The 26,544-nt window shown below is 46.5% G+C and overlaps 1 protein-coding gene across 11 annotated transcripts in view; it reads left to right on the top strand.

Moving 5' to 3' along the window:
- The window catches only part of DHRSX (dehydrogenase/reductase X-linked), a 326,570-nt gene that overhangs the window by 124,458 nt on the left and 175,568 nt on the right, over nt 1-26,544 (top strand). For all 11 annotated transcript variants that reach the window (XR_011072229.1, XR_011072230.1, XR_011072227.1 and 8 more), the window contains exon 4: nt 12,792-12,893. Coding sequence is in view for 2 of the 11 variants with exons in the window: in XM_068532756.1 (XP_068388857.1) it covers nt 12,792-12,893 (102 nt within the window). In the remaining 9 variants the exon portion in view is untranslated. The remainder of the gene's footprint in view (nt 1-12,791; nt 12,894-26,544) is intronic.

The raw sequence follows: 26,544 nt of genomic DNA, 5'->3' as shown, positions 1-26,544 counted from the left end.
ATCCTTCAAGAAGTAGTCTTGAGACACTATCAAAAAAGATGACAGGCCAGTATCTTTGATGAATGTAGATGCAAAAATTCTCAACAAAACCTAGCAAACTGAATCCAACCGCCCATCGAAAAGATCATGCACCACGACCATGTTGGATTCATCCCAGGGTCACAAGGATGGTTCAACACATGCAAATCGATCAGTGAGATACACCACATCAACGAAAGAAAAGACAAAACCACATGATCATCTCAAAAGAAATATTCTTTTTTTTTTTTTTTTACTAGTTTATTTGATAAATCAAAAAGAAAATGAGTGAAAAAAAGAACACTGGCACCAATTACCAATTACCATCACTAAAATGTGAGCAAATAAAAAGAATTCTTCTATATTAAAAAGAATCTAAACCCAGGGGTTTTCTGTTCCCAGTAGAAAGACAATAATCACATCTCTCCCTCTGCTGTCTCCTTTTCTTCTTCCCTCCCTCCATCCCTCGCTTCCTTGCTTCCTTTTTTTTTTTTTTTGAAAAGAAATATTCTTTAAAATAGAATGGAACAACAGCACTGTAAGTCAACTGTACCCCAATAAAATAAAAAAAAAATAGAATGGAGCGGTGGACACCACATACTGGGGTTGCCTGCGTGTCCGTGGAGACGGAGTATAGCCAAAACCAAAGCTAAACAAAAATTTCCTGTTCTTAGATAATGTAAAAACATGAAAACCTATTACTGAAATGATTCCCTGCTCCAGTTTTTACGAGATAAGCCCGAGAACTTTCTACAAGTGCAACTGTAGTGAACCGGACATACTGCTTATGCAGTCAGTGAATTCTGTAGCTTCCCTTGGTGCCCAAAGAATTTTACAGATAACTGAGGTATTTAGAGTGTTTCATTATCTGCCCCATCTCTGAAAACCTGAGCATAATAGGGCACATCAAGTCATTTAAGGGGTTCCCAGAGTCTGGATTTTTTTCAGGGGAGCTTATTGAAGGAAAAGAAGGTGGGCAGAATGACAAGATGAAATGTGAGTTTGTGTTCATGGGAAGCTAGGTCTGTGGTCCAGATAGTGTTTTGTAGGGGACCGGGGATGGAATGGCATTGAGTAGTGTCAGGTCATTGCTTGGGAATGGGATGGAGCCGTCGTATGCTTTGAGCGCTACCAAGTCATTGAAGGGGAATGTGATGGGGCTGCCATACGCATTGAGCACTACCAAGTCATTGCTCGGGGATGGAGTGGGGCCGCCATACGCATTGAGCACTGCCAACTCATTGCTCGGGGATGGAGTGGGGCCACGATACGCATTGAGCACTGCCAACTCATTGCTTGGGGATGGAGTGGGGCCGCCATACGCATTGAGCACTGCCAACTCATTGCTTGGGGATGGAGTGGGGCCGCCATACGCATTGAGCACTGCCAACTCATTGCTTGGGGATGGAGTGGGGCCGCCATATGCATTGAGCACTGCCAACTCATTGCTTGGGGATGGAGTGGGGCCGCCATATGCATTGAGCACTGCCAACTCATTGCTTGGGGATGGAGTGGGGCCGCCATATGCATTGAGCACTGCCAACTCATTGCTTGGGGATGGAGTGGGGCCGCCATATGCTTTGAGCACTACCAAGTCATTGAAGGGGAATGAGATAGGGCCGTCATATGCATTGAGCACGACCAAGTCATTGAAGGGGAATGTGATGGGGCCGCCATACGCATTGAGCACGGCCAAGTCATTGAAGGGGAATGAGATAGGGCCGACATATGCATTGAGCACTGCCAACTCATTGCTTGGGGATGGAGTGGGGCCGCCATATGCCTTGAGCACTGCCAACTCATTGAATGGGAATGGGATGGGGCCGTCGTATGCATTGAGCAGGCTTGGGTAGTATGGATCCTGGCACACATTCATAGTGGGGAGGTGAAGGTGGACCTTTTAGGGTCTTCTCATTCCCATTTATAACAAAATTAGGTGAGTGGGAGGATGAGGAAACAACTAGTCAACCCACAGGGAGAGTTCAGGGAATGCTCTTATGCCTGTGGTCATAACTTCTAATCCAACCAATAATTCACATTTTAAGTATTTTGGAGATTTCATGATTCAATCTTCTTTCAACAAGAAAGTTTCTACTCTGACCATTCAGCATTAGGGAATGTGTATTTTGCATGTTTGAGTTTATGGTAATAAATGGTGACCACACAATGGCGACTGCAGTCCAGGTTGATTTGGATACTTACCTATGTTATTATTTTTTTAAGTTATTATAAAATATTGGCTGTATTCCCCGTATTATACACTGTATCCTTGGAGCTTACTTTATACCTAATAATTTGTACCTCTTACTCCCTGTGGGTACAAACCTCCTTTAGATCGTTGTTCATGTAACTTTCTCTTTCCACTGACGTCCCCCAGAGCAAAGAGCAAAAGTGAAAGGGAGGTCCTCCTGATAGAGATCTAGTGATGGAACTGGGTAGAGGGGACCCCAAATAAAGGAGCACTGATTTGCATTATGCAAAGGTGGCCTCAAGATTCCTGCCCCTCTACAAGGTGTGCATGCCTTGTGTAATCCCCTCCCCTTCTCTGTAGGTGGGGCCCGGGGATGATGGGGGTGTCACTCCCATGATTAGATTATGCTGTATGACAAAAGCGAAGGGACTTTGGAGATGTAATTAAGGTCCAAAATCAGTTGGCATTGAGTTAATCAAAAGGGAGACCATTGGGTGGGCCTGGCCTAAACAGGTGACCCCGTGAGAGAGACTTGAAACAGAAGCAGAAATTTTTATGCTGGCTTAGAGAAAGCTGACAGCCGTGTTTTGGGAGGGCCACGCAGCACAGAGCTGAGTGACCCCTTGAAGCTGAGAGCCACCTTTGCCCGACAGCCAGAAAGAAAATGGGACCTCAGCCCTACAACTGCATGGAACTGAATTTCACCTACAACCCGAGTGAGGCTGGAATAGGATCCCCAGCCACAGAGGATGACCCCAGCCCTGTTGACACCATGGTTTCAGCCTTGTGAGACCCGGAGCAGAGGACCCTGCTCACCCCCACTCAGACTTCTGACATAAAGAGATGGGAGATGGTAAATGGGTGTTGTTTTCATCCAGGAAGTTTGGGACAATTTGTTACACAGTGTAGCTAGCTGATACCCATGGCTCCCTCTTCAAGCCCTCAATCCAGGGCAGGGTGAGGAGAGCCCTGCAGGCAGATGGGCGCCTGTACTCACTGGATTCAACTTGTTAAAGCTGGTGTCTACACCCAAGTAAAGTAACCACACGACCTTCTCACCAGGGACTAAGAAAGGGGATCCTGAGAGCAACAAAGGAAGTTGGACATCTTTGTACATTTGTTTGTGTTCTCCTGGTAGGAAGTCTTTTCATCTCAATAAAAGCTGCTTATGAAGAACTTTTTCCACCCTGAACCCCACATTATTGATGTTGTCCTGCCTCCTAGTGGACAGAAAATTTCACAAGTTAGAGTGCTGGTCGCATGGGTGGGAAGAGGGCGTATATTGGAGTTGGACTTTTCCCCTTTTTTCCATTTCTGGCCACCAAACGTTACTCTTGGAGTATTTGAATTTCTTTTTTCTTTTTTTGTGACTGAGATCATTCACTGATTGATTGACTGATTAATTGATCTTAGGTTGTACACTGCGGTGTTTTGTTTTTTTATGAAGATGTCCCGTGTGAAAATTTAATGTGCATATACATTTTGAAATGATTACCAGAACCAGTGCTGTATTATATACTTGAAATTTTGCGAGGTCCGTAGACCCTAACCGTTCTCATCACACACACAAGACACCCATCACCATACATGGTTACCACTTTGTTGTGTGTGTGTGAGATGAGAACACTTAAGATCTACTGTCTTAGCAAATTTTGAGTATATAATACGGTATTGTTAACCATAGTCACCGTGATGTACATTAGACCCCAGAACTTATTCTTCCTATAACTGGAAATTTGTACCCTTTGAGCAGTATCTTCCTATTTTCCCCAAACCCCAACCTCTGGTAACCACCATTCTACTCTCTGCTTTTCTTAAAAAATATTTTAATTTTATTGGAATATAGTTGATTTAAAATGTTGTGTTAGTTTCAGGTGTACAGCAAGGTGATTCAGTTATACATATGCATATATTCATTTTTTTTAAGATGCTTTTCTCATAAAGGTTATCACAGGATATTGGGTAGAGTTCCCTGTGCTCTACAGTAGGTCCTTGTTGGTTATCTATTTTATATATAGTACTGTGTGTGTGTGTTCATCCCAAGCTTCTACTTTATCCAACCCCCCCCCCCGCCATGATTCCCCTTTGGTAACTATAAGTTTGTTTTTGATATCTCTAAGTCTGCTTCTGTTTCGTAAATAAGTTCATTTGTATCTCTTTTGTAAATTAGATTCCACATATAAGTGATATCATATGGTGTTTATCTTTCTCTGTCTGGCTTATGTCACTTAGTATGATAACCTCTAGGTCCATCCATGTTGCTGCAAATGGCATTATTGCATTCTTTTTTATGGCTGAGTAATATTCCAGTGTATATATGTACCACATCTTCTTTATCCATTCATCTGTCGGTGGACTCTCAGGTTGCTTCCATGTCTTAGCTATCGTGCATAGTGCTGCTATGAACATAGGGGTGCATGTATCTTTTGAATTATGGTTTTCTCCGGGTATATGCCCAGGAGTGGGATTGCTGGATCATATGGTAGCTCTAATTTTAGTTTTTTAAGGAACCTCCATATTGTTCTCCATAGTGGCGGCACCAATTTACATTCCCACCAACAGTGTAGGAGGGTTCCCTTTTCTCCACACCCTCTCCAGCATTCGTTGTTTGTTATCTTTTTGATAATAGCCATTCCAACAGGTGATGAGGTGATATCTCATTGCAATTGAATTTGCATTTACCCTGTGATTAGTTATGTAAGCGCTTTAGTTGGCTGTGAAGGATGCTCACGTCATCTTGGTGATATAATCCATAAACAGTGGGTAACACAGTCATACTAAACCTACACTAGTTAGGGACCTGTGATCATGTGGGCTGGGTGGAAGTTACTTTTAGTCCAGCTCTGTGGGTGGATAAACTAAATAAGATCCCCAGAAGGACCATTTACCTCCTGGGAGTACGAATTGCTTTTAAAACTCTTTAGAAGCCCCTGTTTCCAAGTAAGACGCTGGTTGCCTTCTAACCATCTGGCTTACGAGTTAGTTGGAGGTCATTCTGTTGTCTTTAATTGTAAAGTGCTTTGGGGCATCTGTTACTTGTCTTGGGGTCCATCGAGTATGTTCTCACTTTAATTTCATTTTCCAAATATACTTGGCAATCATAAACATTTGAATAATCTGTAACCTGAAAATTTCACAAATTTCAACACCTTTTACCAAAGCTTTTTACCTATGTTGTTGTTGACTCTTTTTTGGTGGTGGCAGTGGTTTTATACTTGAGATTCTGGGATTGGACGTAACGTCTTCCTGTGATGGTTCAGTGGTGGTGGTTTGGTGTCTCCAAGGAGAGAGAGAAAAGCGAATGGGGAGACTTAAAGAAATGAACTTCCCTGGAGGTGGATGTGTGTGTCCTAAAAATATCTGTCTGTAGGGAGGAATCCCTGTAATCTGAGGGCCAGGGCTTTGCTTGATAAGGTGAGCTTGAGGCTCAGGTGGGCACAGGGGGACAAAAAATTGCAGCTGGTTATTGTAAGACAGCATTGGATCTCCAAGATATCTTTGTGATGTGGACAAAAAATGTCACCAGCCTTTTCATTAAACAAAGGATGTTGCAGCCATCAAGCCCTCAGCCACTGCAGCTGCCCCAGTGTTTTGCCCTGAGGGGATTCAGGATGGAGAAAAACAGGATCCTGGCCCCAGAGAGTTAAGGTGCATATCAGAGGAATGATTTCAATGAGCTCAGACTCCTGCATCTTCCCATATATAGAAAAGCGCTAAATTCATTAACTTGAGATGTCTGGTTTCTTTAATAATCTTTTGATGTTTGAACTACTTGGTTTTTGTTGCAAAAACCCCTATCTACCCTGGCTGCTCCCTGACCTCTTTGGAACAGTCCCCCAGAGCTACCTGAGAGGCTGTATCCCGGGCTTAAGTCGTCAGCAAGTCCACCAAATAAAACATCATTCTCAACTTTTAGGTTGTGCATTCTTTGTTTTTTCAGTTGACAGTTTAGAAAAAGGGAATATGGACAGAGCAGAAATACTTCACTTAGGAGAGCATTAGACTTAATAAAAAGGGGACTTTGAACTATGAACCATGAGAACAAGTGACGCTGGGGCAGTGGATGTGCACAGACAGGCATCAAGGGACCAAGGCAGGTGGATGAGACCACTCAGGTGCACCTACCTGGCTGTGCCCTCTGACCTCACCTGCAGGGACGGGCGGCTGTAACACAGCGCAACCAGGTGGCCGGGGCCTCGCGGCTTCCCTCGGATGCTGGCCGTACGGGCTGGCTGTCTACGGTCTGATCCTTTTAGAAGGACAAACACACCTGGGAGGTATCGTGGGTTTGGTTCCAGACCACCACGATAAATCGAATATCACAGTAATGTAGCAAGTCACGAATTGTTTGGTTCCCCGGTGCATCTAAAAGTTACGTTCACACTAGACCATAGTTTGTTAAGTCTATTATGTCTTGGGAATTCCCTGGCGGTCCAGTGGTTAGGATTCGCAGTTCTCACTGCTGGGGCCCTGGGTTCAGTCCCTGGTCGGGGAACTAAGATCCCACAATCTGCGTGGCATGGCCAAAAATAAAAATTAAAATTAAATTAAAATTTAAAAATTTTTTTAAAAATTAAAAAAAAGTTGCATGTGGATTAAAAGTAATTCACGTGTAACTTAAAAAAACGTCTATGATGTCTTTTTTTCTTTTTTTACAATTTTTATTGGAGTATAGTTGATTTACAATGTTGTGTTAGTTTCAGGTGTACAGCAAAGTGATTCAGTTATACATATACAGGTATCCACTCTTTTTTAGTTTTTTTTTTTTCCATACAGGCCATTACAGAATATTGAGTAGAGTTTCCTGTGCTCTACAGTAGGTCCTTACTGTGTCTAAAAAAAAAACAATGCACATACCTTTATTTAAAAATAACTGTACTGCCAAAAGTTGCTTCCCATCCTTGTGAGCCTTCCCCGAGCCATATCCTGTTGCAGTAGTAACGGGAAGAATCCCTGATCACAGGTCAGCGTCGCAAACAGAATCCTAACGAAAATGTTTGAAATATGGCGAGATGGACCAAAATGTGACCCAGAGACACAAAGTGAGCAAATGCTTTTGGAAAAACGGCCCCGACAGACTTGCCCGACGCGGGGCTGCCCCAAACCTTCCATTTGCAAAAACAAAAACAAAAAATACCCAAAAACCCCCAAAAACCCACAGCATCTGCAAAGCACAATCCATTGAGATGCAGTACAGCGAGGTCTGCCCGCACTGGTCAAAGAGAAAAAGCAAATCCACCTCGTGGTGTGGAGTCGCAGCCCCCGAGAAAGCACGTCAGCCAGGCCCCGTGGTTCAGAATGCGGTTGCTTCCTGAGATGCTTCCTGAGATGCCATCTGTGATGCCAAGTTGCTCCGGGAAGACCGCCCTTGCGGGGCGGGGGGCTTTCAGAAGAGAGGCTGCGTGGAGTTCATTCTGGATGCGTGTCCTGGTCCTGATGCAGAGCTATCCTCAGGATGCTTTCTGGGTACAGCCTCCTATTCCGTGAAAACGCACCCCACTCAGGACATGTCCTGGGGAGACATCCCCCTGTTTAGGAGCCGTGGAAGGCTCCAGCAGAACCAGAGAGAAAAATGCTCATTGGTTTATTCACTTTTCTCACCGTGTTCCTGGGATCGCTCTGTCTCTCTTTGTCTCTGACTATCTCTCTCTCTCTCTCTCTCTCTCTCTCTCACACACACACACACACACACACACACACGCACACACACGCACACACACATGCACACACACAGAATAATCTCCCTCCGTCCGCCTTCCCTATCTGGTTTTAGGGGCAGCTTGGTTCTGCTTCCTACCTAGAAAATAGCATCTCACGTCTCAACAGACTTGAGTCTGTCTCTGTCTAGAATGGCCAAGAGGTGTGTATATGTCACGTTTATTTTTAAGTAATGAATTATTATTTTTCTGGTTGACAGGCATTTGATCTGTTTCTGGTGTATTTGTTTCTGCCCATGGAAACAATGCGCATACAAGTGTTCTTATACACATCGCCTGGGCAGGGGTGAGACATTTTCTAGGGTATATATGCCTAGGCGTGGAATTGCTCAGTCCAATGCTACACACGTATTCAAAATGATTGTGTAATATTGCATTCTTTTCCAAAGATCTGGACCAGTTTATATTCCAAAGAGCAGTGTAGACATGTATTGATGTATCCTGTATGATCAGCAACCTCGAAAATGCGAGGTCTGACGTTCTGGCCACCTTGGTGGATGTGAAGTGACATCTTCTTCTGGTCTTCATTTGCATTTCCCACTTGCTGTTGAGATAGCACGTCTTTTAGGGGGTGTGTTTGGCATTCAGTTTTCTCCTCTTGGGGAGTGCTTGCTCATGTGTCCTGTCCATTTTTTCATAAGGTTGTTTGTCCTTTTCGTGTCACTTCATGGGTGCTCTTTCACCTTTATCTTTTCAATAGAGAAATATAGGGAAAGGTGAGAGGCAGGCTGTGGTAACCAAGCTGTTCTCCTTCTGGGTGCATCCTGGTCCTTTGGGGGCCCCTATTCCTTTGTCTGGAGTGAAGACAGGGCCAGGACCCCGGAAGCTGCATCCCTGCCTGGCATGGATGTAGCAGCCGGCAGCTCCCTGAATTCGTCTGTGACGGAGCTGGACCATGCTTGCTGCCCTCACACACAGGTAGAGTGAGCCCTGTTCCCCGCTGGGGAGGGGGGGGGGGACAGATTTTCCAGGACCCGCTGGCCCCGTGCACGGGGGCTGTGCTTGGTGTCGGGATATTTGAAAGCTGCCCTCATGCTCACCTGAACCCCCTTCGCCGTAAACGGTGCCTCTCAGCCTTTCAGGGTCTTGGTGGCCCTAAAATTACCCCTGATAGGTTCCAAGGCGGGCAGTGGCTATGGTGAGATGCACAGAACCAATTCTAGGAGCCCTTTCACGGCAGAAATCATCTCTGAACAGACAGCCTCTCTAAAAATCATCTTGTGTTTTTCTCGTTCGTGCTTATGTTTATCCCAGTGGAAACGTTTTAATTTACATTTTTGTTCCTGATTTTTTTCATCTCTGAGTATTGATGTGAACTCCCCTCTCCTTCTGGTGCTATTTCTTTGCAGATTTTTGTATCAGAACAAGGCACACTTCATAAAAAGAATAAACTCAGGCTTTTCCCCCCACCCGCGTGTTCTAAATCAGTCAATAGAGGTGGAATTATCTATTTTTTGAAAGTTGGAAAAAATTTGATAAAATACCATGGACACTCCCTGCCTTTTCTGGATGTCGTTCTTTCATTAATTTTTCTATTTCTCCCATATTCGTTGCTCTGATTAGTCCTAATTTCCTTGATTAGGTTGTAACAATCAGTATTTTTCTCGGAAAAGCATTCATTTCCTTGAGATGTTCATATTTTACTTGTAAATCTAGCATATTATTAATATCGTTAGAAGCACACACCTATAATTTTAAAATCTCGTCCCTATTTGTAAATTTGCATTTTCAGCCTTGTCAAATATATTATTCGCAGTCTTCTCTGGGTCTTTGTTTCTGTCTTTTTTTTTTTTTTTTTTTTGGGGTCTATCGATCTGTCAGATGCTCAGAGGCACTCATTTCTCCCATAACCACTTTGGTTCTGTCCACTTCTCCCTGCATTCCCAAGAGTTCCTGAGAAATAGACTGCGATATTGTGTTATTCTGAGAACATGGCACACGACTATCGTGACTTCAAATTGACTGAGCGTTGGACCCACAGATAACGATCCATGTTGCCCCATTAATATTTTAGTCCTGAATCATCTCCACCTTATGTCAGTAGGGCCAGCCCTGCTTGGTTTCTGCTTGTTTGCCTGATACTTTTCAGCCTTTTAATTTTCAATCCCTGCTTTAAAAAGCTCTATAATGAGTATCCAGAAGAACTCTATGAGTGTGGTCTTCCCATACGAGGCTACCATCTTGGTTTTGCATCCTGACCAGCCCCGTGGGGTTCACTCTTACTCTTTCAAGCTGCACCCCTACCTGTTTCCTGGGTCTCCTGTTTTGCTACCCGGACAACTGGTATACCTCCTATGTGCCAGTCTTCTGTATGGCAGACATTCTATTTCTTATTTCCTAGGGGTACCTTGACCGTTCTCAAAACATCGCAACCTTCATTCCTCTAATTATCCAGATGGAAATGAAGGTGTTCGTGATGGCACCCCAGGTAAAATGAAAAATGTCACTTGTGTCTCCTTCTCCCCGCCAGGAGCCCTGCTGTGTCAATTACCCCTGTCCCCTCTCATCGTGTGCATTGTTGGGGGGATGCAGCACCCACTTGGGTTTTAGGTGAACCCTTAGCATGCGTGAGTCCCCATATCCTGTCAGTGATCAATCATGTTGCTTTCGCTTGATGGGGTGCAGACCTCACAGTTTGCAGCTTGTCTTGGGCGTTTCTTTTCTCAGGGATGGAGCCCTTAAAGCCTTCTGGTCTGCAGGGAACAGTCTGCCCTCCTCAGCGGTAGGGCTTGATTTGGGGGCTCATATTCCCTGTGCAGTGTCACCCCCTCGTCCTGCCACTGATGCTGTTGTAGAGGTGAGGGGTGGGGGGCGGCTCCTGAAAGGATGTAGAAAGTGGGTGCTAATGACAAGAATGGGCAGAAAAGAAGCAAAACCCAGTAGCTCCTTCACAAGGCAGCGCTCTCAATGTGGAACATCAGTCCTCATGTTTCTGGTCATTTCTGATCCTTTTCCCCCAAGGAGCAGGGAAAAATCATCTTCTGACATTTCGGAGATCCAGTAACAGTGCTCTATTTCTGGAAGCTGAGTGTGTGGGTCCACCCATCCTTTTACCATGGGTTCGAGTTATTAGCAGTAGTGTGAGCTTTTTTTTTTTTTTTTTTTTTTACATTCTTGGGAGTGTTTCAGGCGAAAGTTAGAACAGTGTGTCAGGAATGCCTATCCAGATGGCACCGTGTTCTAGAGCAGAACTTCCAAACGCCCTGTGGCAAAGCTCCCTTGTCCCCAGTCTGTCACAGCCTGATGCCATTGGAGACAGAATAGAAAGGAATTATGAGAAAAAATACATTTAAGAAACATGCAAAACGGGAGTGCCCAGTGTTGCTTTTTTTTTTTTCTAATTACTGGATTCAGCAAACATAAAATGACATTTTTTTAAAATTTCTAAACACATCCTCAATTTCTGAACATGTCCTCTGGCAGACTGGTAACCAACAGATCACAGGATGGTGCCTGTCCGTAGACCATGCTGAGTAACTCTGATCCAGGAGCATGCCCATCCCCACTCCCACTGTAATTTTTTAGGGAAAATATTGAAAATATTTTAATAAATATATACACTCTCTTGTCCTCAGTGGCTGTGTGACTTGGCCCACATAGGTTCCACTCTCCGTGCTCAAGATTATCTTTTTTTTTTTTAATATTTATTTATTTATTTGGTTGCACCGGGTCTTATTTATTTATTTATTTTTATATTTATTTTTGGCTGTGTTGGGTCTTCGTTTCTGTGCGAGGGCTTTCTCCAGTTGCGGCAAGCAGGGGCCACTCTTCATCGCGGTGCGCGGGCCTCTCACTATCGCGGCCTCTCTTGTTGCGGAGCATAGGCTCCAGACGCGCAGGCTCAGTAGCTGTGGCTCACAGGCCCAGCTGCTCCGCGGCATGTGGGATCTTCCCAGACCAGGGCTCGAACCCGTCTCCCCTGCATTAGCAGGCAGATTCTCAACCACTGCGCCACCAGGGAAGCCCTCAAGATTATCTTAAAATGTCTCTTCTGAGTGAACACTAACATATGTGTTCCAAAATATTTACCTTCCCAAGCGAGTACTTTTGCTGGCTCTCAGGTGTAATTATATTAAAAACTTCCTACAGAAACCACAAACCAACAAAATTCTGCAGGCCTGTCTCACCCCTGAGATGTATGGCACAGTAGGTGCTGGTCCTTAGGATATGGAAGCCTTACTCCCCTCTGTTCCTGGGTCCTGGGACCACGGATGTCCCTGTGAGCATCTTACCAAGAGCTGGGCCTGGGGAGACCCAAAACGATCCTTCAGCAGAGCCAGCTGCGACAGTGCAAGGACCACACTGCTGCAGAATGACCCAGAAAACTGCCTTCCGCTCAGAAGGGTTGTCTGGCCTAAGCTCCCCTCTGGACCACAGGATCGTCTTCTGAGCTCACATGGTTGTTGGATGAACTCAGTCCCTTGAGGTTGTAGGTCTGAGGTTCTGACTGTCCTGCTGGCTCTTGAGTGGGAGCTGTTCTCAGCTCCCAGGAGCTGCCCTGAGGGTCTTGCGCCATGGCCCTCTCCCAACGAGGCAACTTATTTCTTCCAGAAAAGCAGGAGAATCTCTCTTCCTCTAGTCTGCTCGCAAGAGGGAATATTATATAATGAAATACAGTCATAGGGGTGGCATCCCAGGATCTTTGCCGTGTAAGAGGACACAGTCCCACCCACACTCAAAAAGAGGGCATTGTCGAGGATGTAACTCAAAGAGGGTCTTCATAGAGTATGTTGCCCACAACGGACCTTCGTCTTTTCTCTAATCCAGTGTTACTTCCCAGGAGAGAGAGAAGTTAACCTCTTTAGAAATCGTCTAAGCATCTGCGGTAAATTGGAGGATAAACACGCGTTTTTGTCTTTCTCCAGTGGAATTTCTATATTGTGACCTGGCGTCCATGAGGTCTATTCAGCAGTTCGTCCAGAGGTTCAAGATGAAGAAAATCCCGCTCCACGTCCTGGTCAATAACGGTGAGTTCTGGTGAAATCCAGAGGTTAATTCAGACACAGACACGAGCGCTAGCGGTCCTTTGGGAAAGCGGGATTCCAAAGGAAATGTATGTTTCAATTATTGCCACTACTTTGTTCCACTGATGTGTTTGGCTTTCGTTATCAGAATAATCAATTTTAGGATGTTGCTTTGAAATGATGTAAAGTGTGATGATGTGTCCTGTGGATTTGATACTTCGACAGGTCCACTTGGGCTGAGATGTATGTATGAGGGACATGCAAAGGGTTGGGTGTTTTCACAAGAGTTATCTTATTGAAGCCTCAGTGTGTTTCCATGAGGATCATGATCTGGGCTCCAGACCCTCACGCCCAACTGTCTCTTGACGTCATCCTTACAGCCAGCACTCTTCAAACGTACATGTGGGGTCCACATCTCCCCTCCCCCCGCCTTCCACCTGCCCCATGGCCACCTTCAACACAGACCACCCAGAGCCCGGCTGTCGGCCATGCTGAGCTCTTAGGAGCATTGGAAACACGTCTGCTTTCTCACTTTCCTGCCCTTTTCCCTGCCTCTCTCTCTCTCCCGCTGCTGCAGTCAACTTGTTTCATAAAAGTTCATCCAAACTCTCCAAAGAGAAACACAGTGATTAACATCTCCAAACAATAAATACAGAGAACGAAAACGATTGTAAGTATCCTGGAAAACATTTGTGCCGGTAGAATTTAACACATTGCTTTCAGACTTGGAGATCCAGTACATAAAGGAGGCAAATAGTTAAATTGATACAGTAGAGACTTCCCTGGCGGTCCAGTGATTTAACGCTCTGTGCTCCCAATGCAGGGGGCACGGGTTCAGTCCCTGGCTGGGGAACTAAGATCCCGCACGCCCCACAGCGCGGCCGAAAATAATTAAATTAATTAAGTAATACAGTAAAAGGCATAGACATAAACAGTGAGTTACAGCCACTATATTTTTTTTCCCAAACAGATAAAACATTTGTCAAATTATTTGTATTTTGTTTTTTTTTTAATGTCTTTTATTCTCTGTCTTTAAGATGTTCTCTTTACCAGTGTTTTTAAGCAATTTTATGGATTCATTTATTTATTTTGGTCGTGCCCCGTGGCTTGTGGGATCTTAGTTCCCCGACCAGGGATTGAACCCAGGGCCATGGCAGTGAAAGTGCTGAGTCCTAACCACCAGACTGCCAGGGAATTCCCAAATTATTCGTATTTTGGATGGCAGAGAAAACTAGGACCCTTGTGATTATACTGAGCTTCCCGTGGATAATCCAGGGTCATTTTCGCATCTAAACATCCTTAACCTAATCCCTTCTCCGAAGTCCCTTTTGCTGGCACCCCTTTTTCTGAGGGACCCTATGCATGATGCCGGGATTAGGATGTAGGCAGATCTCAAGGGGAGGGAGGATCATTTCTCCTCCTGAGGCTGTGACACTTGTCCCTCTGATTCTGGCTCCCGAGATCTGCTTGTTGTCATTTCCTCACCTTTCTCTTTGTCTTGTGTATTTTATCTTTCTCCCATAATACTAATAGGGTTGGCGTTCAGGGTCAGGGTCAGATAGAGATACTTCTCCTCAATCCACTTGTTTAATTGGAAATTCTCACTTAAGGGAAAGGCATGGGATATAAACTGTGTCTCCAAAGCTACACATATGCATCTGTGGCTTTGATGTCTGGGTACCTATGAAACACCTACAACTAATACCGTTTCCCTCTACTTAGCCTGGGAAAGTACTCTGAGTGTCGTTAATGCTGGCAGCTCTTCTGGGAAGGTTCAGAATGAATTTAATGTACGCTTGATTGATATTTTTCAAGTTCCCCAAGATGATTATGCCTTAGACCTCTTTGCAGAAATAAATGCTTTCCAAGGACATGGCCATTTGGGATCCTCAGCACTGGGGGTGGCGTTCCTTTGGTGGGTGTTTATCTGTGTCCTCCTTGATCAGAAAGAAACCTTTGTAAATCGCCACATGTACAGGTGAGTTACATGGAGGGGCCGTGGCGATGTGTCGAACCACACATTTTCTTTCCACATTAAGTTTAACACCCTCAGGAATCAGTAACGGCAGCACGTGCCCGGTATGCTTGCCATCGTGCAGGATTCCTGAGATTTTATAGACACACGCACAACAGAACTGAATATCCGCTGAGGGTCTTTTCTGCAGTTTCAGTACAGCCTTCCATCTGCCAGGAAGTAGGGAAAATTATGTTTCTCAAATCTGATGCCTTTCTCCAACAGATCTCTGCTTTGGGTCAACAGAATTTTAGTGGGAAATGTGTCTGCAAAGCACATTTGCTGTAGTGGAGAGAGCTCTCTGGGGAAAACACCATAGGCAAGACATATCAATGTGTTCTCCATAATTCACCCTCGCCCTTAAGTTGTTGTTGTTGTTGTTTTTATAAATTTATTCATTTTATTTGTTTAGTTTTGGCTGCATTGGGTCTTCATTGCGGTGCACGGGCTTCTCATTGCAGTGGCTTCTCTTGTCGCGGAGCACGGGCTCTAGGTGCGCGGGCTTCAGTAGTTGTGGCTCGTAGGCTCAGTAGTTGTGGCTCGTGGGCTCAGTAGTTGTGGCTTGCGGGCTCTAGAGCGCAGGCTCAGTAGTTGTGGCGCACGGGCTTAGTTGCTCCGTGGCATGTGGGATCTTCCTGGACCAGGCCTCGAACCCATGTCCCCTGCATTGGCAGGCAGATTCTCAACCACTGCGCCACCAGGGAAGCCCGGCAGGCGGATTCTTAACCACTGCGCCACCAAGGAAGCCCAAGTTTTTTGTTTTTTTTTAAAGGGAAAGCACTTTAAGTAATTTTATTTAGTTTATATACAATGCTCTGTTGACTGTTCTGCTCTTTTTTTTTAACCATCTTTTTTTTACTTGAAGTATAGGTAATTTACAATGTTGTGTTAGTTTCAGGTGTACAGCAAAGTGACTCAGTGATACACACACATGTATATATATGTTCTATTTCAGATTCTTTTCCATTATAGGTTATTACAAGATAGTGAATATAGTTCCCTGTGCTCTACAGTAGGTCCTTGTTGTTTATTTATTTTATATATAGTAATGTGTATCTGTTAATCCCAAACTCCTAATTTATCCCTCCCCCCCTTTTCCTTTGGAAGCCATAAGTTCTCTGTGTCTGCGAGTCTGTTTCTGTTTTATAAATAGCTTCATTTGTATAATTTTTTAGACTCCACATATAAGCGCTATCATATGATATTTGTCTTTCTCTGTCTGACTTACTTAGTGTGATAATCTCCAGGTCTATCCATGTTGCTGCAAATGGCATTATTTCATTCTTTTTGACGGCTGAGTAATACTCCATTATATATATGTACCACATCGTATTCCATTGTATATATGTGCCACATCTTCTTTTTTTTTTTTTTTTTTAAATTAATTAATTAATTAATTTATTTTTGGCTGTGTTGGGTCTTCACTTCTGTGCGAGGGCTTTCTCTAGTTGTGGCAAGCGGGGGCCACCCCTCATCGTGGTGCACGGGCCTCTCACCATCGCAGCCTCTGTTGTTGCGGAGCACAGGCTCCAGACGCGCAGGCTCAGTCGTTGTGGCTCACGGGCCCAGTCGCTCTGCGGCATGTGGGATCCTCCCAGACCAGGGCTCGAACCCGTGTCCCCTGCATTGGCAGGCGGATTCTCAACCACTGCGCCACCAGGGAAGCCCCCCACATCTTCTTTATCATTCATCAGTCCATGGACACTTAGGTTGCTTCCATGTCTTGGCTATTGTAAATAGTGCTGCTGTGAACATTGGGGTGCATGGATATTTTCACAGTATGGTTTTCTCCGGATATATGCCCAGGAGTGGGATTGCTGGATCATATGGTAGCTCTATTTTTAGTTTTTTAAGGACCCTCCATACTGTTCTCCATAGTGGCTGCACCAACTTACATTCCCACCAACAGTGTAGGAGGGTTCCCTTCCCTCCACACCCTCTCCAGCATTTATCTGTAGTGCCCTTGAGTTTTGAGATGACTCCAGTCATCCTACGATGGTCCCACGTTCCTTTTCTCTGCAGCTTTTAAACCCCGCATGCACGGCTCTCAGGAAGATAATGTTTCTCTGGAAACCGGGACAGAGTTGCGTTTGGACCTGGGGAGGCTTGCTTCTGGACCCTCTTTTCACACCCTCTCTCTTCTTTCTGCAGAGAATCTCATCCGCCCGTTGGCTGACCTTCAGCCCAGATTTAACCCCTTCATCCAGATCTTTCCTCTGAGCTCAGGACCTCTTGTTTCTGCTCAGTGCCCCAGAGGCACCTCAGGGTGACAGAACCATTGTGGGATTCCTTAGCCCCTAAAGGACACTGGCTCTTGGGAAAATCCATTTCCTTACTGTTCCCAGCTTTGTCGTCTGAATTCCTAAGCTCATGGCCCCTTCCTGCATCTTCAAAGCGAGCACCACAGCACCTTCAAATCGCCCTCTCCCTCCAACCTCTGCTTCTGTCCTCACACCTCCTTCTCTGAGTCTGACCTCCTGCCTCCCTGCTATAAAGGACTGTGAAATTACACTGGGCTCACCCAGGGTCAGCGCCCCAGGTCAAGGTCCTTGATGTATTCATATCTGCAGACTCCCTTTTGCCAGGTAAGGTGGCATAGTCACAGGTTCCAGAGATTAAAACATGAACATTTTGGGGAACATTATTCTGTCCCTGACACAGGGATTAGGACATGGACATTTTGGGCAACATTATTCTGCCCACCACACGGGGATCAGGACGTGGACGTCTCTTGGGGACATTACTCTGTCCCCCACACAGGGATTAGGACGTGGACGTCTCTTGGGGACATTATTCTGTCCCCGACACGGGGATTAGGACACGGACGTCTCTTGGGGACATTATTCTGTCCCCGACACGGGGATTAGGACGTGGACGTCTCTTGGGGACATTATTCTGTCCCCGACACGGGGATTAGGACGTGGACGTCTCTGGGGACATTATTCTGTCCCCCACACAGGGATTAGGACGTGGACATCTCTTGGGGACATTATTCTGTTCCCGACACAGGGATTAGGACATGGACGTCTCTGGGGACATTATTCTGTCCCCCACACAGGGATTAGGACGTGGACATCTCTGGGGACATTATTCTGTCCCCGACACAGGGATTAGGACATGGACATCCCTTGGGGACATTATTCTGTCCCACACACGGGGATCAGGACGTGGACGTCTCTTGGGGACATTATTCTGTCCCCGACACGGGGATTAGGACATGGACGTCTCTGGGGACATTATTCTGTCCCCCACACGGGGATTAGGACGTGGACGTCTCTGGGGACATTATTCTGTCCCCGACACGGGGATTAGGACATGGACATCTCTTGGGGACATTATTCTGTCCCTGACACAGGGATTAGGACATGGACATCTCTGGGGACATTATTCTGTCCACCACACTCACCTTCTTGGTGATTCACAGGCAGGAACCACACACTGATAAACAAGAGCCCTTGACCTCGTGCAAATCATTCTCTAGCCAAGGAGACAAACATTAAACAAAGACTTATTCTGTGAAATGCCCGGCCCTAGAAAATGTCTCTTACAGTGTGACACAGGGTCGTGTAAAGAGAAGACGGCATCATCAGGTGTGATTAAATTAAATTCCACGCGTGGAATTTCCCAGCCCGGACTCCTCCGAACGCCATTTCTGAGAGTCGGAAATGGGAGTCCAGTTATTACAGGATGATTGGCTGAAATCACACGTGGTGTTTGCTCCTGTCGTGTGGTACCCTTTATCTTTCAAAATGTTGGCCGGGTTGGGCACATTCTTGGCTCTGTAGGGCTTCTTTTTTGCAGACTTAGGGCGGTTGTTCTTGGAAGCCCGTCTGAGTCCCTGTAGGGAGGAGCCCGGTTCTGGAGGACTTGGAAGTGACAGCCTCTGTGGGTTCAGACAGAAACTTCCAGGAACGATGTGCCCTGGGGCGGAGGTTATACTGGTGCCCATAATGGATGCCCATTCCCCACGGTGCTGGGCAGGAAGGCTGTCGGATGGACACGCCCTAGAGGACAGAAAGAGGATCCCTCCTTTGCAGAGCCTCTGTGTCTTGGAGATGCCACAGGACCACAGAAGTGTTGGCAACCCCGGGACTTAGGAAGGGGCATCCCCCTCTGGTACCCAGGATGGGTGGACGGCCCCAGGGATAAATGCCCCTCGGGCCAGGGGTTAGCCAGGACGGTCCAGTCCAGACTGACAATGGATTCATTTCCAGCCCAGTGTGCCCGGGGCTCGGGGCAGACTTAGCTGATTTGGGGGAAGTGAAGGATTTTCTCATTCATCTCATGGCTTGGCTTGTACACGAGGGTTTATCTTTGCTGTGTTCAAACAACAGTTCTGAAGGGATGGATATTGGGGAGATTCTGAGTCAGCAGATGCCAGTGGGCTTCCCAACTACAGGACTTCTCAGAGGGGAACCCTGTCGATGGTACTGTTGGTGTCCAGGAGGGTCTGCAGAGTTTCTGAAAACGATACGCCTGGGACCCTCCTCTGGGATATTAACTCCCACCACCCCCCCCCCCGCCCCGCCCCAAGGTGATTGGTTCAGAGGAGTTGGGTTAATAGGACAAACTGCTGCTCGCCCATCAACTCTCATGGAAAATAGCCCCAGCTGTGTCCCGCAGAGAAAACGTCCAGGGGCCACGTCTAGCTAGACTTCGTGCTCTGCATTTCTAAAACTTATTCCTAAAGAGAGCAATCAGGATTTTGCAAACGTTTGGTATTTCAGACGCGGAATATTTCTGCACTCGCTAGCGTGACATGGATAGAACCAGACCGCCTCTCTCTGGCTGTGGGGAACTCAGGAGAGAAGCTGAGGGTTTATCCACCACAAGAATGATCTGCGTCCTGCCGAGCTGGTCAATATTTATCATTTATTCACATCAGTATTGATTTATCTCGTTTCCCATCCCTGTGCCAGAACTCCGGTAGATTTGTACCCAGCCCTCAGGACTTCTGCTTTAGCTTTGTAGAAGTTGTCCCCGTAATGCGCGTGGATATATTTCTCAAGATCAAGAATTACTAAACATTATGTTTTTCCCTCCAAATAAATATGTCCGTGGTAACCCTGAAAAATCACAGAGATGCTTGCCTGGCCAGATACGTAGGAACCCAGTTTTCGGTATAGTTCTTCATTCGTTCATGAATTCGTATCCTAAGTCAGCATGGAGAGCCAGGGACCGGGTACCCTTAGAGCCAGTCTTCCCGGCAGTGGCCGCCATGGCCTTGGCACCGACAGGGAGGGTGGTCAAGAAAGCAGGGAGTCGGGGCCCAGTCCTCGGGGGAGGGGCGCAGATGCCCGAATACTTTCCTTATTTACGTGCCCGGCATTTCCTCCGAGAAAGAGGCGTCTGATGTGTCCCTTGGGAAACCGGTGACTCACCGTGCGTGCCTTTGGAGGGTCGGATGTGAGTATGTGTGGACCACTCCTCATGAGCGCCTTCTGTTTCTCTCCCGGGGTCTGTGCCTCCCCGAGGGGACCGTTTCCCGCTGTGTCGTGCTTTCCGGGGCGCTGCTCCTGTCTTTGGGAGCGGAAGGCCCTTGGCTGCTCCTGTGCTGGTGGGGGAGCTTGCAGGGCTGTTGGACGTGATTGACGCGGATTCCATAAGTGCCACAGGAGTACAGGAGGCTGCCCATCCCGTGTCCCCGCTCAAGGGCCTCCTCCTTCCAAAGCCCTTCCTGAGCGTCCAGGAAGTGGGTCCAAAAATGCAGTGGTTTTCTAATTACCCAAATGCCCCAGCATCACTTAATTCAGGAGATCTTTTTTTTTTTTTTTAATTTTTATTGGAGTAGAGTTGATTTACAATGTTGTGTTAGTTTCAGGTGTACAGCAAAGTGCATCAGTTATACATATACGTGTATGCACTCTTTTAGATTCTTTTCCCATATAGGCCATTATAGAGTATTAAGTAGAGTTCCCTGTGCTATACAGTAGGTCCTCGCTGGTTATGCATTTTAAATATAGCCGTGTGTACATGTCACTCCCAATCTCTCCATTCACCCCCCACCTTCCCCCCTTGGTAACTCTAAGTTTGTTCTCTACATCTGTGTGTCTGTATCTGCTTTGCACATAAGTTCATCTCTACCGTTTTTCTAGATTCCACATATACGTGATATCATATGACATTTGTCTTTCTCTGTCTGTCTGACCTCACTCAGTATGATCATCTCTAGGTCCATCCATGTTGCTGCAAATGGTATTATTTCATTCTTTTTTTATGGCTCAGTAATACTCCATTGTATATATGTACCGCATCTTGTTTATCCGTTCCTCTCTTGATGGACACTTAGGTTGCTTCCATGTCTTAGCTATTGTAAACCGCACTGCTGTGAACATTGGGGGGCATGTATCTTTTCGAACCAGAGTTTTGTCCGGATATATGCCCAGGTGTGTGATTGCTGGATCAGGCGGTAGCTCTATTTTTAGTTTTTTAAGGAACCTCCATCCTGTTCTCCATAGTGGCTGCACCAACTTACATTCCCACCAACAGTGCAGGAGGGTTCCCTTTTCTCCACACCCTCTCCGGCGTCTATTATGTATAGACTTTTTGATGATGGAGCAGTTTTATCCTCAGACTGTGCATGGGATGGGTTTTAACCACTTTGCTCTGTAAGAGGGTGACATGTCCTCCCGTCTTCGCAATTTCTTTGATTGCCCTCTGGTTTCACGGTGAGTCAATGATAAAATTGTCTCCTTTTCAGAAGGGTTTTCTGGGTGGGAGGAGATTTTGTTTTTGATGCACCCTCCCCGAGGGGATGCATGCTCCTCCCGCCTTTCTTTGATGTCTTTTTGGAAATAGTGCAACACAGGAGCTCTTAGCAGAGTTGGGCGTTTCCGATCCCCTGGCCCCAGGTGTCCTGGCTGTGCTTATAGCGGGTCCCCAGGCGGTATTTCTAGTCCGAATAGTTGCTCGTTGGGGAAATACCCTCAGTAAGTGGTGGCATCTCTGCCGTGGCCATGGGGCGTGGGACGGTCTGTCCTCTGTGGTGACAGGGAGATGACAGTATTGGAAACAGGACGAGGGTGACCTGTGGACCTGTCCCCATGATGCTCTAGCCAGTGTTTTCTCCATTGACTTAAGGATGATTTTGGACACACTCGTGCTCTTTGAAGCTTGACGTTTTCACTGGCCCAGGATGTGACTGTGCTCAGTACCCCTAAGCACTCAGCCCCAGCACCCGGGTCCTGCTGGGCTGACAAACACCTGGGTTCATTGCCACCCCCGGTCCTGCCTCAGATCACAGGCTTCCTTCCATCTATAGATTTTCCCCGAGACACGTGGACACCTCCTTTCCTGGTCGCGTTCTGTAGGTGGCTTCAGAACCCTCATCCCTTTCCAGAATCTTCTATCCTTCTTTCCGAACATTTTTGCATTCCTCTGCTGACTGCCTTGGTTGCCCGCTTCCAGATGTCTTTACTTTTGCATTTTTAGTTCCGCTGATGGTAAGGTCTGTGGATTCCAAAGTTGTGGCAGACCCCAGCTCTGGAGGTAGGTTTCGTGGTCAGCCCTGGAGTGACGGTGGATTGTCTGCGAGAGTTTTCTAAGATGTTCCTCATGTTCTGGACTTAAACCTTCATGTGGCCACTGGGCACCAGCTAGAATATACCCTTCTCTCTCTCTCTCTCTCTGTGTCTTTAATATCTTTCTCTCTCTCTTTCTTTCTCTTTCTCTGTCTTTATCTCTCTCTGTCTCTCTCTCTCTTTGTCTGTCTTTCTCTCTCTCTCTCATTCCCTGCTCCTCTCTTTTCCCCTGTAAGGCAAATAACTCTCTCTCATCCTCTCCTGATTAGGACACATCTTTTTTTTTTTTTCCTCTCTCTATAAGGAATAACACATGGTTTATTTTTAAGTAGAAGACTTTATTTTGAGTAATAATATACATATCATTCATGCCATTTACTTTTCACGGTGCGTTGCTATGTATGGAAATAGACAGGGAAAAAATAAACGTTAGAAATACCTAAGCATGGAAATACACAGGCAAAGAAGATATTTGATATATTTCCTTGAGCAAGCATCATAGACCAGTGTCCATTAGAAAAGCATGAAAACCATGCAAAGAGTCTGCCCACATCCCAGCAGGCAAGTGCAAACAGTACATGTTATAGTTTCTTGGACACACAACGTATACGTTTTCTTTGGATTGGGAACATCCTACAGACGAGTGGCTTGGCTTTTCTATGCAAGGCAAAAGTTATCTATAGAAGTAAAAACAGTGGGGGAATTTCCTGGCAGTGCACTGGTTAAGACTCCGTGCTTTCACTGCCGGGGCTCGGGTTCGATACCTGGTCGGGGAGCTGATCCCGCAAGCTGTGTGGCACAGCCAAAAAATTAAAAAAAAACACAAGTACAAAGTGTAGAAGCCACCTGTGACGATGAGATATTCCAGGCCACAGACGTGTGTCCACTCACCAATCAAATGCATCCATCAAGAGCAGATTTTTTTTTTTTTTGGCTGTGCTGTGCAGCTTTGCGGGATCTTAGTGCCCCAACCAGGGATCGAACCCGTGCCCCCTGCGGTGGAAGTGTGGAGTCTCAACCACTGGACCGCCAGGGAAGTCCATAGCAGATATTTTTTATGACTCCTTTTCCTGTGTTTCAGTTCGCAGAGGCTGCTGTTTTCACGGATGGTCACTAACAAGGATGACCATTTGAAGCCCTGACGTGACATCATCCCTTTATCCATTTAAAAAATACAAGTGCGGGGACGTGGGTGAACCGTTAAAATCTCTCCCTCAGCACCCGCCAGACGTTCAATAAATATTATTGTTGCAGTTAGATCTGCTACCCAGGGAGCTGTCCAGGACACTTTGCTTTAAAAATGGAAACCAGGGACTTCCCAGGTGGTCCAGTGGTTAAGACTTCGCCTTCCAATACAGGGGGTGCGGGTTCGATCCCTGGTCGGCGAACTAAGATCCCACATGCCTTGTGGCCAAAAAACCAAAACATAAAACAGAAGTAATATCGTCACAGATTCAGTAAAAGACTTTTTAAAAAAATGGTCCACATGAAAAAAAAAATCTTAAAAAAAAAAGAAACCAACGTGATTATTCTCAGCATCTCACTTTATCGTGGGCTTAGTCGTGGGCAGGGACCCCGGGAGTTTGGGGGTCCAGCCTCCACGGGGCTGTAGTCCTCACGCAGCTTCCCCGGTGGATGAACCCCAGGATGGGCTAGAAGCTTCTGGAACACGGTGGGTGGGCAGCTGTATGCACTGCAGCGATGTCCTTGCTGTTGCTTTAAAAATATGTTTTCCCCAACGATGCTATTTCCTCCCACCCCAGACCCTGCTCAGATGACCGTGATGATTTCCCAGCTCACCTTGAACTCGGGCTGTGCCCGGACCGTCCTCACTGTCGCTCGGGGTCGGTGAGTTTCTGCTAGAATCTGTCAGCAGAGCTTGTATGCAACGACGATCCGTGTTGGCATGTCCCCAGGGCTGCGTCATTGATGCACATGTCCTGTCTCGTACATTCTCGTTAGCAAATACGTAATACGGAGTGGGGTGGCTGGAAAAGGTGCAGCCGTAATGAGATCGGGGAGGGGTTGCCCTTCAGCTCAGGTCACCGTGAGCCAGACCACGGGTGCCCCAGCGAAACTGAACACGGCTGAGTCCGGCTGTTCTGCCCCAGCGGGGTGAGACCCAGAGTTGGTGCAGCTGCATCAGCGTCTGGCTGACCCGAGCCTCCTGGCTGTTTTCTCTGCTGTCAACGTCCAAGGAATCAGAGACCATCGTAAGCAAGTGACAACCAGCACCAGCTTCCTTTTACTGTATAATGTTATCCTCAACTCACCAGGCTGAAGCCCGGGAAGTCACCGCGGGTTACCACCCCCAGATTCAGGCCATCATTCCTGCTGACCCCATGTCCCCTTCACATGCCCCTGCTCTGTGATGATGTGGGGCATTTTCCAGTGGATTTTGACACTTGGAAGGGCATGTCTAGTGGCTGCCGGTCTGTCCCAGGAGATGGAGCTCTCTAGCCTGGACTCGACCGTTTCGGCGTGCACAGACCACTCCCCGATCCTAGTGGCTCAGAATAACCGTTTCCTTTTTTATTTTTTATTTATATTTATTGAAGTACAGTGGATGTACAATATTATATAAGGTACAGGTATGCAATACAGCGATTCACAAGTTTTAGACGTTATACTCCATTTGTAGGTGTTATGAAATATCGGCTATGTTCCCCATGCTGTACGTATATCCTTGTAGCTTATTTATTTTATGCATAATAGTTTGTACCTCTTAATCCCCTCCCCCTATCTTGCCCCTCCCCCTTCCCTCTCCGCACTGGGAACCACTGGTTTGTTCTCTACACCTGTGAGTAGGCTTCTTTTTTGTTATATTCACTAGTTTGTTGCATTTTTTAGATTCCACATATAAGTGATATCCTATAGTATTTGTCTTTGTCTGGCTTATTTCACGACGTATAATAATCTCTAGGTCCATCCACGTTGCTGCAAACGGCATTATTTCATTGTTTTTTTTATGGCTGAGTCGTATTCCATTGTATATATGTACCACATCTTCTTTATCCACTCCTCTGTCTTTGGACACTTAGGTGGTTCCCATGTCTTGGCTATTGTAAACAGTGCTGGTATCAAAATAACCATTTTGCTTGCGTTTTGGGCAGTCATCACTCTGGTCCTCCCATGGGGTTGCACCTGGGCCGCCGTTGTCTGACGGGTCAACCGGGGCCAGACGTCCAGGGTGGCTTTCTCCTGTGGCGGGAAACTGGTCCTGCCCATTGCCTGGCCTCAGCTGAGCTGGTCGACCAGATCCCCACGTGTGGTCTCCTCACCAAAGTAGTGATCTTAGAACTGCCAGCCTTCTCTAGTGAAGCTGGCTGTGCCCAGAAAGACAGAATTCTGAAAAGCGGAAGCTCCGGGGTCTTTCTGAGCACGCCCTTGGACGTTGTACGACATTGTCACTGCCACTGCGTTCGACTCATGACAGCAGAGTTCACGAGGCTGCCAGGATTTGAGGAATGCGATACAGACTCCGTCTCCTGAGGAAACGGGTGTCAAACGAATGTGCAGGCTGGTTGTCCAGCTGCTTGGAGGCTGCTGTCCCTTTCAACCAGCCTCACATCAGCCGAGCGCCCTGGATGCATGGGTCTGTCCTGCCCTGAGGGCTGCCTGCGCTGCAGGCACCGACAGAGCTCATTTATCCAGCTCCGTCCCACTAACTGAGGCAATCACGGAAACGTATCACCAGGGAAGTGTGTGCGTTGTCTCTAAATGCCAGACCTTATGTCCACTTGACAACCAAAAAGCCTGTGTTTCTTCTGGATGACTTCTGAAGGGCACCCTGATATGCTCTTCAGAAACATTTTTAAAATTAAAAAAAACTTTTAATTTATTTTGGCCGTGCCATGTGGCGTGTGGGATCTTAGTTTCCCAACCAGGGATCGAACCCACGTCCCCTGCATTGGAAGGTGGGTTCTTTACCGCTGGACCGCCAGGGAAGTCCAGAAACATTTTTTTTTTATACCTTACTTTTTATTGACAACAAGACAGCGTTTTAGAATATTTTTGAGCCTAGTATCATATAATCTCAACAAATTCACTTGACTGTGAAAATCGTAACAAAGTGCCTCATCTCAGAATGACACAAGTTTAGAGACCAGACATGCTGGGG

This window comes from Eschrichtius robustus, chromosome X (genome assembly GCF_028021215.1).
Source record: "Eschrichtius robustus isolate mEscRob2 chromosome X, mEscRob2.pri, whole genome shotgun sequence".
NCBI classification, from domain to species: Eukaryota; Metazoa; Chordata; class Mammalia; order Artiodactyla; family Eschrichtiidae; genus Eschrichtius; species Eschrichtius robustus.
Note: the sequence above shows the minus strand (reverse complement) of the source record. Positions and strands in the feature narration are given on the sequence as shown.